Here is a 14,625-nt window from a genome sequence, read left to right as displayed (position 1 = left end):
ATAAACACGTCACTGCCATTAGTACAGTTTGGGCCTAGGGGGGACTGACCCATAAACACGTCGGTGCCATTAGTACAGTTTGGGCCTAGGGGGACTGACCCATAAACACGTCGGTGCCATTAGTACAGTTTGGGCCTAGGGGGGACTGACCCATAAACACGTCGGTGCCATTAGTACAGTTTGGGCCTAGGGGGGACTGACCCATAAACACGTCGGTGCCTTAGTACAGTTTGGGCCTAGGGGGACTGACCATAAACACGTCGGTACCATTAGTACAGTTTGGGCCTAGGGGGGACTGACCATAAACACGTCGGTGCCTTAGTACAGTTTGGGCCTAGGGGGGACCGACACATAAACACGTCACTGCCATTAGTACAGTTTGGGCCTAGGGGGGACTGACCATAAACACGTCGGTGCCATTAGTACAGTTTGGGCCTAGGGGGGATTGACCCATAAACACATCGGTGCCATTAGTACAGTTTGGGCCTAGGGGAGACTGACCATAAACACGTCGGTGCCATTAGTACAGTTTGGGCCTAGGGGGGACTGACCCATAAACACGTCGGTGCCATTAGTACAGTTTGGGCCTAGGGGGGACTGACCCATAAACACGTCGGTGCCATTAGTACAGTTTGGGCCTAGGGGGGACTGACCCATAAACACGTCGGTGCCTTAGTACAGTTTGGGCCTAGGGGGGACTGACCCATAAACACGTCACTGCCATTAGTACAGTTTGGGCCTAGGGGGACTGACCCATAAACACGTCGGTGCCATTAGTACAGTTTGGGCCTAGGGGGGACTGACCCATAAACACGTCGGTGCCATTAGTACAGTTTGGGCCTAGGGGGGACTGACCCATAAACACGTCGGTGCCATTAGTACAGTTTGGGCCTAGGGGGGACTGACCCATAAACACGTCGGTGCCATTAGTACAGTTTGGGCCTAGGGGGGACTGACCCATAAACACGTCGGTGCCATTAGTACAGTTTGGGCCTAGGGGGGACCGACCCATAAACACGTCGGTGCCATTAGTACAGTTTGGGCCTAGGGGGGACTGACCCATAAACACGTCACTACCATTAGTACAGTTTGGGCCTAGGGGGGACCGACCCATAAACACCTCACTGCCATTAGTACAGTTTGGGCCTAGGGGGGACTGACCCATAAACACGTCACTGCCATTAGTACAGTTTGGGCCTAGGGGGGACTGACCCATAAACACGTCACTGCCATTAGTACAGTTTGGGCCTAGGGGGACTGACCCATAAACACGTCACTGCCATTAGTACAGTTTGGGCCTAGGGGGGACTGACCCATAAACACGTCACTGCCATTAGTACAGTTTGGGCCTAGGGGGGACCGACACATAAACACGTCGGTGCCATTAGTACAGTTTGGGCCAGTACCAGGTTCAGAGGATCCATATACAAGGTGCTGTTTATTTGTGCTGACAGTTAAATAGAAGGGATAATTATGAGACCAGAGAAGGTTCTGTTACAGTTACAGAACATTACACGTGCTGGGTTAATAGGTAGGTACATGTATATAAGTGGCACCATAGAAAGGGGTGGAGCATACAGGGGGCGCTAGGGAAACAGGCTGGAGCTGGTACTTGCAGGTATCTCCATGCATTCATGTTGGTATCTCTGGTTCTGGTAGTACCAGGACCCACAATGATCTATCACTGCCCCTGGGCCTGTATCAGTGAAACTCTCCGGCTCCTCCTCTTCTTCCAGATTGGGCCAATTGAGATTTTAGGGCCAGTCCCATCTCATTGCTCATTAGTCCCAGTCTGACCCGATGTGTTTAGAACCCAGTGAGCCAGCAGAGCTTTCTGTGCCCTCTGTATACGTGGTGCTGGTTATACCTGTGGGAGAGATCCGATTTCGTTCTACTCCCCGGTGGCGCCGGTAGGTCCTACTCCCCGTAGCAGGTAAGCGAGTAGTAGGAGAGTTTATGGGCGGTAGCAGCCCCTTGGCACAAGGTCCATGTTGTGCTGCGGCCCGAGCGCCTATCTGCCAAGGTCTGTAGGGTAGATGGTTTGGGGGGTGGGTTCAGCGGTACCGGCAGAACCCCACTCATAATCTGCACTGTGCACACACGGGAGGCTCGGGTTGGCCTTCTGCACCACGGAGATCTGGCAGGTCTGGGGGTCGTAGCGAGCTTCACACCAAGATGGGAAGTCAATGGGGTGCTGGGTACTGCGGGGAGAAGGTTGAGAAGATAAAGGAGAACCAAAAACCCAACACATTGCTTTGGTACTGGGTGCAGGAGAGGGAGAAGACAAAGGAGAACCAGAACCCAGCAGGTCTCGCTGTTACCATGGAATGCTGAGAAAGCTCAGGAGTACGGAGTGGAGAACCCAAGCCCAACAGATCCCACTCCACCATAGGGTGCTCAGTCCCAGGAGGGGACTTGGTTCTGGAGTAAGGGGAGGAGAACCAGAACCCAGCATATCTCTCTGGTACCATAGGATGCTTAGTACTGGGAGGGGAGAAGGCTCAGGAGTAAGGGAAGGAGAACCCAAGCCCAACAGAGCTCTCTGGTACCATAGGATGCTTAGTACTGGGAGGGGAGAAGGTTTAGGAGTAAGGGAAGGAGGACCAGAAACCAACAGATCTCTCTGGTACCATAGGATGCTTAGTACTGGGAGGGGAGAAGGTTCAGGAGTAAGGGAAGGAGGACCAGAACCCAACAGATCTCTCTGGTACCATAGGATGCTTAGTACTGGGAGGGGAGAAGGTTCAGGAGTAAGGGAAGGAGGACCAGAACCCAACAGATCTCTCTGGAACCATAGGATGCTTAGTACAGGGAGGGGAGAAGGTTTAGGAGTAAGGGGAGGAGAACCCAAGCCCAACAGAGCTCTCTGGTACCATAGGATGCTTAGTACTGGGAGGGGAGAAGGTTCAGGAGTAAGGGGAGGAGAACCAGAACCCAAAAGCTCTCTGATACCATAGGATGCTTAGTACTGGGAGGGGAGATGGTTCAGGAGTAAGGGAAGGAGAACCCAAGCCCAACAGAGCTCTCTGGTACCATAGGATGCTTAGTACTGAGAGGGGAGAAGGCTCAGGAGTAAGGGGAGGAGAACCAGAACCCAACAGAGCTCTCTGGTACCATAGGATGCTTAGTACTGGGAGGGGAGAAGGTTTAGGAGTAAGGGAAGGAGGACCAGAACCCAACAGATCTCTCTGGTACCATAGGATGCTTAGTACTGGGAGGGGAGAAGGTTTAGGAGTAAGGGAAGGAGGACCAGAACCCAACAGATCTCTCTGGTACCATAGGATGCTTAGTACTGGGAGGGGAGAAGGTTTAGGAGTAAGGGAAGGAGGACCAGAACCCAACAGATCTCTCTGGTACCATAGGATGCTTAGTACTGGGAGGGGAGAAGGTATAGGAGTAAGGGAAAAGGGACCCAAGCCCAACAGATCTCTCTGGTACCATAGGATGCTTAGTACTGGGAGGGAAGAAGGTTTAGGAGTAAGGGAAGGAGAACCCAAGCCCAACAGCTCTCTGATACCATAGGATGCTTAGTACTGGGAGGGGAGAAGGTTTAGGAGTAAGGGGAGGAGAACCAGAACCCAACAGCTCTCTGGTACCATAGGATGCTTAGTACTGGGAGGGGAGAAGGTTTAGGAGTAAGGGAAGGAGGACCAGAACCCAACAGATTTCTCTGGTACCATAGGATGCTTAGTACTGGGAGGGGAGAAGGTTCAGGAGTAAGGGAAGGAGGACCAGAACCCAACAGATCTCTCTGGAACCATAGGGGTCTTAGTACAGGGAGGGGAGAAGGTTTAGGGGTAAGGGGAGGAGAACCCAAGCCCAACAGAGCTCTCTGGTACCATAGGATGCTTAGTACTGGGAGGGGAGAAGGTTCAGGAGTAAGGGGAGGAGAACCAGAACCCAACAGCTCTCTGATACCATAGGATGCTTAGTACTGGGAGGGGAGATGGTTCAGGAGTTAGGGAAGGAGAACCCAAGCCCAACAGAGCTCTCTGGTACCATAGGATGCTTAGTACTGAGAGGGGAGAAGGCTCAGGAGTAAGGGGAGGAGAACCAGAACCCAACAGAGCTCTCTGGTACCATAGGATGCTTAGTACTGGGAGGGGAGAAGGTTTAGGAGTAAGGGAAGGAGGACCAGAACCCAACAGATCTCTGTGGTACCATAGGATGCTTAGTACTGGGAGGGGAGAAGGTTTAGGAGTAAGGGAAGGAGGACCAGAACCCAACAGAGCTCTCTGGTACCATAGGATGCTTAGTACTGGGAGGGGAGATTGTTCAGGAGTAAGGGAAGGAGAACCCAAGCCCAACAGAGCTCTCTGGTACCATAGGATGCTTAGTACTGGGAGGGGAGAAGGTTTAGGAGTAAGGGAAGGAGGACCAGAACCCAACAGATCTCTGTGGTACCATAGGATGCTTAGTACTGGGAGGGGAGAAGGTTTAGGAGTAAGGGAAGGAGGACCAGAACCCAACAGAGCTCTCTGGTACCATAGGATGCTTAGTACTGGGAGGGGAGATTGTTCAGGAGTAAGGGAAGGAGAACCCAAGCCCAACAGAGCTCTCTGGTACCATAGGATGCTTAGTACTGGGAGGGGAGATTGTTCAGGAGTAAGGGAAGGAGAACCCAAGCCCAACAGAGCTCTCTGGTACCATAGGATGCTTAGTACTGGGAGGGGAGATGGTTCAGGAGTAAGGGAAGGAGAACCAGAACCAGAACCCAACAGAGCTCTCTGGTACCATAGGATGCTTAGTACTGGGAGGGGAGATGGTTCAGGAGTAAGGGAAGGAGAACCAGAACCCAACAGATCCCTCTTGCACCTTAGGATGCTTAGTACTGGGAGGGGAGAAGGTTCAGGAGTATGGGGAGGAGAACCAGAATCCAACAGATCTCTCTGGTACCATAGGATGCTTAGTACTGGGAGGGGAGAACCCAAGCCCAACAGATCTCTCTGGTACCATAGGATGCTTAGTACTGGGAGGGGAGAAGGTTCAGGAGTAAGGAGAGGAGAACCCAAGCCCAACAGATCGCTCTGGTACCATAGGATGCTTAGTACTGAGAGGGGAAAAGGCTCAGGAGTAAGGAGAGGAGAACCCAAGCCCAACAGATCTCTCTGGTACCATAGGATGCTTAGTACTGGGAGGGGAGAAGGTTCAGGAGTAAGGAGAGGAGAACCCAAGCCCAACAGATCTCTCTGGTACCATAGGATGCTTAGTACTGGGAGGGGAGAAGGTTCAGGAGTGAGGGGAGGAGAACCCAAGCCCAACAGATCTCTCTGGTACCATAGGATGCTTAGTACTGGGAGGGGAGATGGTTCAGGAGTAAGGGAAGGAGAACCAGAATCCAACAGAGCTCTCTGGTACCATAGGATGCTTAGTACTGGGAGGGGAGAAGGTTTAGGAGTAAGGGAAGGAGGACCAGAACCCAACAGAGCTCTCTGGTACCATAGGATGCTTAGTACTGGGAGGGGAGATTGTTCAGGAGTAAGGGAAGGAGAACCCAAGCCCAACAGAGCTCTCTGGTACCATAGGATGCTTAGTACTGGGAGGGGAGATGGTTCAGGAGTAAGGGAAGGAGAACCAGAACCCAACAGAGCTCTCTGCTACCATAGGATGCTTAGGACTGGGAGGGGAGATGGTTCAGGAGTAAGGGAAGGAGAACCAGAACCCAACAGATCCCTCTTGCACCTTAGGATGCTTAGTACTGGGAGGGGAGATGGTTCAGGAGTAAGGGGAGGAGAACCAGAATCCAACAGATCTCTCTGGTACCATAGGATGCTTAGTACTGGGAGGGTAGAAGGTTCAGGAGTAAGGGGAGGAGAACCCAAGCCCAACAGATCTCTCTGGTACCATAGGATGCTTAGTACTGGGAGGGGAAAAGGTTCAGGAGTAAGGAGAGGAGAACCCAAGCCCAACAGATCGCTCTGGTACCATAGGATGCTTAGTACTGAGAGGGAAAAAGGCTCAGGAGTAAGGAGAGGAGAACCCAAGCCCAACAGATCTCTCTGGTACCATAGGATGCTTAGTACTGGGAGGGGAGAAGGTTCAGGAGTAAGGGGAGGAGAACCCAAGCCCAACAGATCTCTCTGGTACCATAGGATACTTAGTACTGGGAGGGGAGAAGGTTCAGGAGTACGGGGAGGAGAACCAGAACCCAACAGCTCTCTGGTACAATAGGATGCTTAGTACTGGGAGGGGAAAAGGCTCAGGAGTAAGGGGAGGAGAACCAGAACCCAACAGAGCTCTCTGGTACCATAGGATGCTTAGTACTGAGAGGGGAAAAGGCTCAGGAGTAAGGGGAGGAGAACCAGAACCCAACAAAGCTCTCTGGTACCATAGGATGCTTAGTACTGAGAGGGGAAAAGGCTCAGGAGTAAGGGGAGGAGAACCAGAACCCAACAGAGCTCTCTGGTACCATAGGATGCTTAGTACTGGCAGGGGAGAAGGTTCAGGGGTAAGGGGAGGTGAACCAGAACCCAACAGAGCTCTCTGGTACCATAGGATGCTTAGTACTGGGAGGGGAGAAGGTTTAGGAGTAATGGGAGGAGAACCAGAACCCAACAGAGCTCTCTGGTACCATAGGATGCTTAGTACTGGGAGTGGGAGGGGAGAAGGTTCAGGAGTAAGGGAAGGAGGACCAGAACCCAACAGATCTCTCTGGTACCAAAGGATGCTTAGCAATGGGAGGAGACAAGGTTTAGGAGTAAGGGGAGGGGAACCAGAACCCAACAGCTTTCTGGTACCATAGGATGCTTAGTACTGAGATGGGAGAAGGTTTAGGAGTAAGGGGAGGAGAACTCAAGCCCAACAGATCTCTTTGGTACCATTGGATGCTTAGTACTGGGAGGGGAGATGGTTCAGGAGTAAGGGAAGGAGAACCAGAACCCAACAGATCCCTCTGGCACCTTAGGATGCTTAGTACTGGGAGGGGAGATGGTTCAGGAGTAAGGGGAGGAGAACCAGAATCCAACAGATCTCTCTGGTACCATAGGATGCTTAGTACTGGGAGGGGAGAAGGTTCAGGAGTAAGGGGAGGAGAACCAAGCCCAACAGATCTCTCTGGTACCATAGGATGCTTAGTACTGGGAGGGGAGAAGGTTCAGGAGTAAGGAGAGGAGAACCCAAGCCCAACAGATCTCTCTGGTACCATAGGATGCTTAGTACTGAGAGGGGAAAAGGCTCAGGAGTAAGGAGAGGAGAACCCAAGCCCAACAGATCTCTCTGGTACCATAGGATGCTTAGTACTGGGAGGGGAGAAGGTTCAGGAGTAAGGAGAGGAGAACCCAAGCCCAACAGATCTCTCTGGTACCATAGGATGCTTAGTACTGGGAGGGGAGAAGGTTCAGGAGTGAGGGGAGGAGAACCCAAGCCCAACAGATCTCTCTGGTACCATAGGATGCTTAGTACTGGGAGGGGAGATGGTTCAGGAGTAAGGGAAGGAGAACCAGAATCCAACAGATCCATCTGGCACCTTAGGATGCTTAGTACTGGGAGGGGAGATGGTTCAGGAGTAAGGGGAGGAGAACCAGAATCCAACAGATCTCTCTGGTACCATAGGATGCTTAGTACTGGGAGGGGAGAAGGTTCAGGAGTAAGGGGAGGAGAACCCAAGCCCAACAGAGCTCTCTGGTACCATAGGATGCTTAGTACTGGGAGGGGAGAAGGTTCAGGAGTAAGGGGAGGAGAACCCAAGCCCAACAGAGCTCTCTGGTACCATAGGATGCTTAGTACTGGGAGGGGAGAAGGTTCAGGAGTAAGGGGAGGAGAACCCAAGCCCAACAGATCTCTCTGGTACCATAGGATGCTTAGTACTGGGAGGGGAGATGGTTCAGGAGTAAGGGAAGGAGAACCAGAATCCAACAGATCTCTCTGGTACCATAGGATGCTTAGTACTGAGAGGGGAAAAGGCTCAGGAGTAAGGAGAGGAGAACCCAAGCCCAACAGAGCTCTCTGGTACCATAGGATGCTTAGTACTGAGAGGGGAGAAGGTTCAGGAGTAAGGGGAGGAGAACCCAAGCCCAACAGATTTCTCTGGTACCATAGGATGCTTAGTACTGGGAGGGGAGAAGGTTCAGGAGTAAGGGGAGGAGAACCCAAGCCCAACAGATCTCTCTGGTACCATAGGATACTTAGTACTGGGAGGGGAGAAGGTTCAGGAGTAAGGGGAGGAGAACCAGAACCCAACAGCTCTCTGGTACGATAGGATGCTTAGTACTGGGAGGGGAAAAGGCTCAGGAGTAAAGGGAGGAGAACCAGAACCCAACAGAGCTCTCTGGTACCATAGGATGCTTAGTACTGAGAGGGGAAAAGGCTCAGGAGTAAGGGGAGGAGAACCAGAACCCAACAAAGCTCTCTGGTACCATAGGATGCTTAGTACTGAGAGGGGAAAAGGCTCAGGAGTAAGGGGAGGAGAACCAGAACCCAACAGAGCTCTCTGGTACCATAGGATGCTTAGTACTGGCAGGGGAGAAGGTTCAGGGGTAAGGGGAGGAGAACCAGAACCCAACAGAGCTCTCTGGTACCATAGGATGCTTAGTACTGGGAGGGGAGAAGGTTTAGGAGTAAGGGAAGGAGGACCAGAACCCAACATATCTCTCTGGTACCAAAGGATGCTTAGCAATGGGAGGAGACAAGGTTTAGGAGTAAGGGAAAAAGAACCAGAACCCAACAGAGCTCTCTGGTACCATAGGATGCTTAGTACTGGGAGGGGAGAAGGTTTAGGAGTAAGGGGAGGAGAACCAGAACCCAACAGAGCTCTCTGGTACCATAGGATGCTTAGTACTGGGAGTGGGAGGGGAGAAGGTTCAGGAGTAAGGGAAGGAGGACCAGAACCCAACAGATCTCTCTGGTACCAAAGGATGCTTAGCAATGGGAGGAGACAAGGTTTAGGAGTAAGGGGAGGGGAACCAGAACCCAACAGCTTTCTGGTACCATAGGATGCTTAGTACTGAGACGGGAGAAGGTTTAGGAGTAAGGGGAGGAGAACTCAAGCCCAACAGATCTCTCTGGTACCATTGGATGCTTAGTACTGGGAGGGGAGATGGTTCAGGAGTAAGGGAAGGAGAACCAGAACCCAACAGATCCCTCTGGCACCTTAGGATGCTTAGTACTGGGAGGGGAGATGGTTAAGGAGTAAGGGGAGGAGAACCAGAATCCAACAGATCTCTCTGGTACCATAGGATGCTTAGTACTGGGAGGGGAGAAGGTTCAGGAGTAAGGGGAGGAGAACCCAAGCCCAACAGATCGCTCTGGTACCATAGGATGCTTAGTACTGAGAGGGGAAAAGGCTCAGGAGTAAGGAGAGGAGAACCCAAGCCCAACAGATCTCTCTGGTACCATAGGATGCTTAGTACTGGGAGGGGAGAAGGTTCAGGAGTAAGGAGAGGAGAACCCAAGCCCAACAGATCTCTCTGGTACCATAGGATGCTTAGTACTGGGAGGGGAGAAGGTTCAGGAGTGAGGGGAGGAGAACCCAAGCCCAACAGATCTCTCTGGTACCATAGGATGCTTAGTACTGGGAGGGGAGATGGTTCAGGAGTAAGGGAAGGAGAACCAGAATCCAACAGATCCATCTGGCACCTTAGGATGCTTAGTACTGGGAGGGGAGATGGTTCAGGAGTAAGGGGAGGAGAACCAGAATCCAACAGATCTCTCTGGTACCATAGGATGCTTAGTACTGAGAGGGGAAAAGGCTCAGGAGTAAGGAGAGGAGAACCCAAGCCCAACAGAGCTCTCTGGTACCATAGGATGCTTAGTACTGGGAGGGGAGAAGGTTCAGGAGTAAGGGGAGGAGAACCCCAGCCCAACAGATCTCTCTGGTACCATAGGATGCTTAGTACTGGGAGGGGAGAAGGTTCAGGAGTAAGGGGAGGAGAACCAGAACCCAACAGCTCTCTGGTACCATAGGATGCTTAGTACCGGGAGGGGAAAAGGCTCAAGAGTAAGGGGAGGAGAACCAGAACCCAACAGAGCTCTCTGGTACCATAGGATGCTTAGTACTGAGAGGGGAAAAGGCTCAGGAGTAAGGGGAGGAGAACCAGAACCCAACAAAGCTCTCTGGTACCATAGGATGCTTAGTACTGAGAGGGGAAAAGGCTCAGGAGTAAGGGGAGGAGAACCAGAACCCAACAGAGCTCTCTGGTACCATAGGATGCTTAGTACTGGGAGGGGAAAAGGCTCAGGGGTAAGGGGAGGGGAACCAGAACCCAACAGAGCTCTCTGGTACCATAGGATGCTTAGTACTGGGAGGGGAGAAGGTTCAGGGGTAAGGGGAGGGGAACCAGAACCCAACAGATCTCTCTGGTACCAAAGGATGCTTAGCAATGGAAGGAGACAAGGTTTAGGAGTAAGGGGAGGAGAACCAGAACCCAACAGAGCTCTCTGGTACCATAGGATGCTTAGTACTGGGAGGGGAGAAGGTTTAGGAGTAAGGGGAGGAGAACCAGAACCCAACAGAGCTCTCTGGTACCATAGGATGCTTAGTACTGGGAGTGGGAGGGGAGAAGGTTCAGGAGTAAGGGAAGGAGGACCAGAACCCAACAGATCTCTCTGGTACCAAAGGATGCTTAGTACTGGGAGGGGAGAAGGTTTAGGAGTAAGGGGAGGAGAACCAGAACCCAACAGAGCTCTCTGGTACCATAGGATGCTTAGTACTGGGAGTGGGAGGGGAGAAGGTTCAGGAGTAAGGGAAGGAGGACCAGAACCCAACAGATCTCTCTGGTACCAAAGGATGCTTAGCAATGGGAGGAGACAAGGTTTAGGAGTAAGGGGAGGGGAACCAGAACCCAACAGCTTTCTGGTACCATAGGATGCTTAGTACTGAGACGGGAGAAGGTTTATGAGTAAGGGGAGGAGAACTCAAGCCCAACAGATCTCTTTGGTACCATAGGATGCTTAGTACTGGGAGGGGAGAAGGTTCAGGAGTAAGGGGAGGGGAACCAGAACCCAACATATGTACGTACCCTGACTCACAGGACCCAGTCTCAGCCGTTAAACACACATCGTACCCAATGGTATCGGCCCATAATGGAAATAAGGATGGAATTCTCCTAGGATGGGCCCAGTAACATATCATGTGGTACTGATAGGCCAGTTGGACCCTGGGCAGAACTAGTTACTGGGTTGTACTTCAAGGAGAGAATCTCACTGCCCCCCCACAGGTTTGTATTGGGGTCACTTACATCTCACAGCAGCCGACTCCCACGGGGTGCAGGCAGGTACAGAGCTGGCAGTTACTCCCCAGCCACGACTCCCCCAGGGCAAAGCTTCTGCCGCCGTATCGACACGGAGCTGCCAAGAGAGGGCAGTAAATCAGATTATTGGTTCCCTGCACTCACTCTGTGCCCACTCACTCCCTGGCGCTCACCCCCTGCCCACTCACCCCCTGCCCACTCACCCCCTGCCCACTCACTCCCTGCCCATTCACTCCCTGCCCACTCACCCCCTGTCCACTCACTCCCTGCACGCTCACCCCCTGCCCACTCACCCCCTGCCCACTCACTCCCTGCCCACTCACCCCCTGCCCGCTCACCCCCTGCCCACTCACCCCCTGTCCACTCACTGCCTGCCCACTCACCCCCTGCCCACTTGCTCCCTGCCCACTCACTCCCGGCCCACTCACCCCGGCCCACTCACTCCCTGCCCACTCACTCCCTGCCCACTCACCCCTTGCCCACTCACTCCCTGCCCACTCACCCCCTGCCCACTCGCTCCCTGCCCACTCGCCCCCTGCCCACTCACTCCCTGCCCACTCACTCCCTGCCTACTCACCCCCTTCCCACTCACTTCCTGCCCACTCACCCCCTGCCCACTCACTCCCTGCCCACTCACCCCTTGCCCACTCACTCCCTGCCCACTTACCCCCTGCCCACTCGCTCCCTGCCCACTCACCCCCTGCTTACTCACTCCCTGCCCACTCACCCCTTGCCCACTCACTCCCTGCCCACTTACCCCCTGCCCACTCACCCCCTGCCCACTCACTCCCTGCCCACTCGCTCCCTGCCCACTCGCTCCCTGCCCACTCACTCCCTGCCTACTCACCCCCTTCCCACTCACTTCCTGCCCACTCACCCCCTGCCCACTCACCCCCTGCCCACTCACTCCCTGCCCACTCACCCCCTGCCCACTCACCCCTTGCCCACTCACTCCCTGCCCACTTACCCCCTGCCCGCTCACCCCCTGCCCACTCACTCCCTGCCCACTTGCTCCCTGCCCACTCACTCCCTGCCCACTCACTCCCTGCCTACTCACCCCCTTCCCACTCACTTCCTGCCCACTCACCCCCTGCCCACTCACCCCCTGCCCACTCACTCCCTGCCTGCTGTACCCTGACTCCTCTGCCCCAGGGCAGTTACACTTAATGGTTTATTGCCCCAGGGTTGGGCACATGAGGGTGCCAGGAATGCCCAGTGCTGCCCATACACATAACAAAGACTCAATGTGCCCGGGGGCGCTGCGCTCACAGCCTGAGAATTCCGTTTATTGCATATTGTCGCATTCTTGGCTGCGTGACGCAATGTTTGCGCATTACTCTCGCATATAAATGAGCGTGGCCACGCCCCCCGCAGGAACTCACTGTTTGCTCAGCACTTTACATGGCAACAAGACATTCCAGGGATCCTTAAAGGGACAGTACAGCAATTTGCTCCTATGAGCACCCCCAAATCTGCCTCGACTGCTGATTCCTGTCGGGTCGGTAAGGGACCCCCCCTCTCTCCCCCTGTGGGGAGCCCAGGGACAGCACTAGGGTAGGAAATACCCCGGCCCCCACTATTATTAATAAAAATATAAGGAACATATATTATTATTATGATTATTCTGTACAGTCAGTACAACCTGCTGGCCCCCCAACTGATACCCATCTACTCCCAGCACATCACTTGGGGTGCCACCTTTACCCGCCCCCCTATATCTTCTTATACCGCTTGCCCCGGATGCCATACCACTTGCCCTGGCTACCATACTGCTTACCCTGACCTCTCTATAGGGTCAGGCTCTTTAGGCACAATAGAGCCCCCTGAATATACTGCATAGGGTGGGTCTCTAGTCCAGCCCACAGATTCTTAAATCATAGGGGTTGTGGGTGCCATAGGCAGTGATGCCGGCCAATCAGAGAGGAGAATCCCAAGGCCACAGGAAATGATACACAGGAATATAAATGAATGGAGACAGTTCTTCTTACCTCGGGCTTGGAAGTAGCAGCGCCCTTGGCAGGTAGTGATTCGGGTCAGAAGGAGGAGGGAAACCAAAAAGGGTCCATATGGGGCCGATATCTTCATTTCTGCTCTATATCAGGGGCAAACGCTCTGCTGCTGAGGGCAGGGGTCTGCCAACTGTAATGTGTGTGTCCTGTAATCTGGGTTCCCCCCTGTATTCTGGGTGCCCCACTGTAATGTGTGTGTCCTGTAATCTGGGTTCCCCCCTGTATTCTGGGTGCCCCCCTGTAATGTGTGTGTCCTGTAATCTGGGTACCCCCCCTGTATTCTGGGTGCCCCCTGTAACCTGATTTTCCCCCTGTAACCTGGGTGCCCCCCAGTAATACGTGTGCCCCCCAGTAATACGTGTGCCCCCCAGTAATGTGTGTGCCCCCCAGTAATGTGTGTGCCCCCCAGTAATGTGCCTGTCTGTATATCAGGGAGCAGTGTGTACCCCAGCAGCCAGGGATGCCCCTACCTGCCCGTGTGTCGCTATGAGAATGAGTCCCAGCGAGTGGTGGGGTGTCTCTGCCCCCGGGGCGCCCCCCTATTTATTCCCCCTCGCAGCCTCTCACGGCCAGAACCTGGAAATCCCATAAAACTCATTTCCTGATTTAAGAGGTTGGAAAACAGAACCGGGGATGAAGGCTCTTTTTGTTTTTAACAAGGTGTGAAACTGTGATTCAGTGCCCCCCCAGACCTGGCACGTGTCCTAGCCTCGCAGCCCCCTCGCCAACCCCCCCGCCCCGAGTGCCCCCCGTGGCACAGAGTCCGTGGGAACAGAGCCAGACACGGGTTCCAGTACTGACTCACAGCTCCGACCCTCAGTGACTGGGGAATGGGGTCCCACACAAAGCACCCCTCCAGGTGGGACACGGGGGGCAACACTGTATCCCCCACCCAACAGCTCCCTCTCACTGCTCTAGGGGTCATCAGGGAAGGAGCTCCCCCCAATATGTAACAGGGAGGGGAAATACTGCCTCCCCAATATGTAACAGGCAGGGAAATACTGCCCCCCAATATGTAACTGGCAGGGAAATACTGCCCCCCAATATGTAACTGGCAGGGAAGGAGCTGCCCCCAATATGTAACTGACAGGGAAGGAGCTGCCCCCCAATATGTAACAGGCAGGGAAGGAGCTCCCCCCAATATGTAACTGGCAGGGAAGGAGCTGCCCCCCAATATGTAACAGGCAGGGAAGGAGCTGCCCCCAATATGTAACTGGCAGGGAAGGAGCTGCCCCCCAATATGTAACAGGCAGGGAAGGAGCTGCCCCCCAATATGTAACAGGCAGGGAAGGAGCTGCCCCCCAATATGTAACAGGCAGGGAAGGAGCTCCCCCCAATATGTAACTGACAGGGAAGGAGCTGCCCCCCAATATGTAACAGGCAGGGAAGGAGCTGCCCCCCAATATGTAACAGGAAGGGAAGGAGCTCCC

The 14,625-nt window shown here is 53.7% G+C and overlaps 1 protein-coding gene across 1 annotated transcript; it reads right to left on the bottom strand.

The window, feature by feature from the left end:
* Positions 1-1,419: 1,419 nt before the first annotated feature.
* On the bottom strand, positions 1,420-13,424 carry msmp (microseminoprotein, prostate associated). The gene is made up of 3 exons (XM_031895038.1): positions 13,175-13,424; positions 11,175-11,283; positions 1,420-2,201 (listed from the first exon to the last, which is right to left on the bottom strand). The coding sequence occupies exons 1-3, from the start codon at positions 13,269-13,271 to the stop codon at positions 2,012-2,014; spliced, it is 396 nt and encodes a 131-aa protein (XP_031750898.1). The 5' UTR covers positions 13,272-13,424; the 3' UTR covers positions 1,420-2,011.
* Between the last annotated feature and the right edge of the window lie 1,201 nt (positions 13,425-14,625).

This window comes from Xenopus tropicalis, chromosome 1 (genome assembly GCF_000004195.4).
Source record: "Xenopus tropicalis strain Nigerian chromosome 1, UCB_Xtro_10.0, whole genome shotgun sequence".
NCBI classification, from domain to species: domain Eukaryota; kingdom Metazoa; phylum Chordata; class Amphibia; order Anura; family Pipidae; genus Xenopus; species Xenopus tropicalis.
Note: the sequence above shows the minus strand (reverse complement) of the source record. Positions and strands in the feature narration are given on the sequence as shown.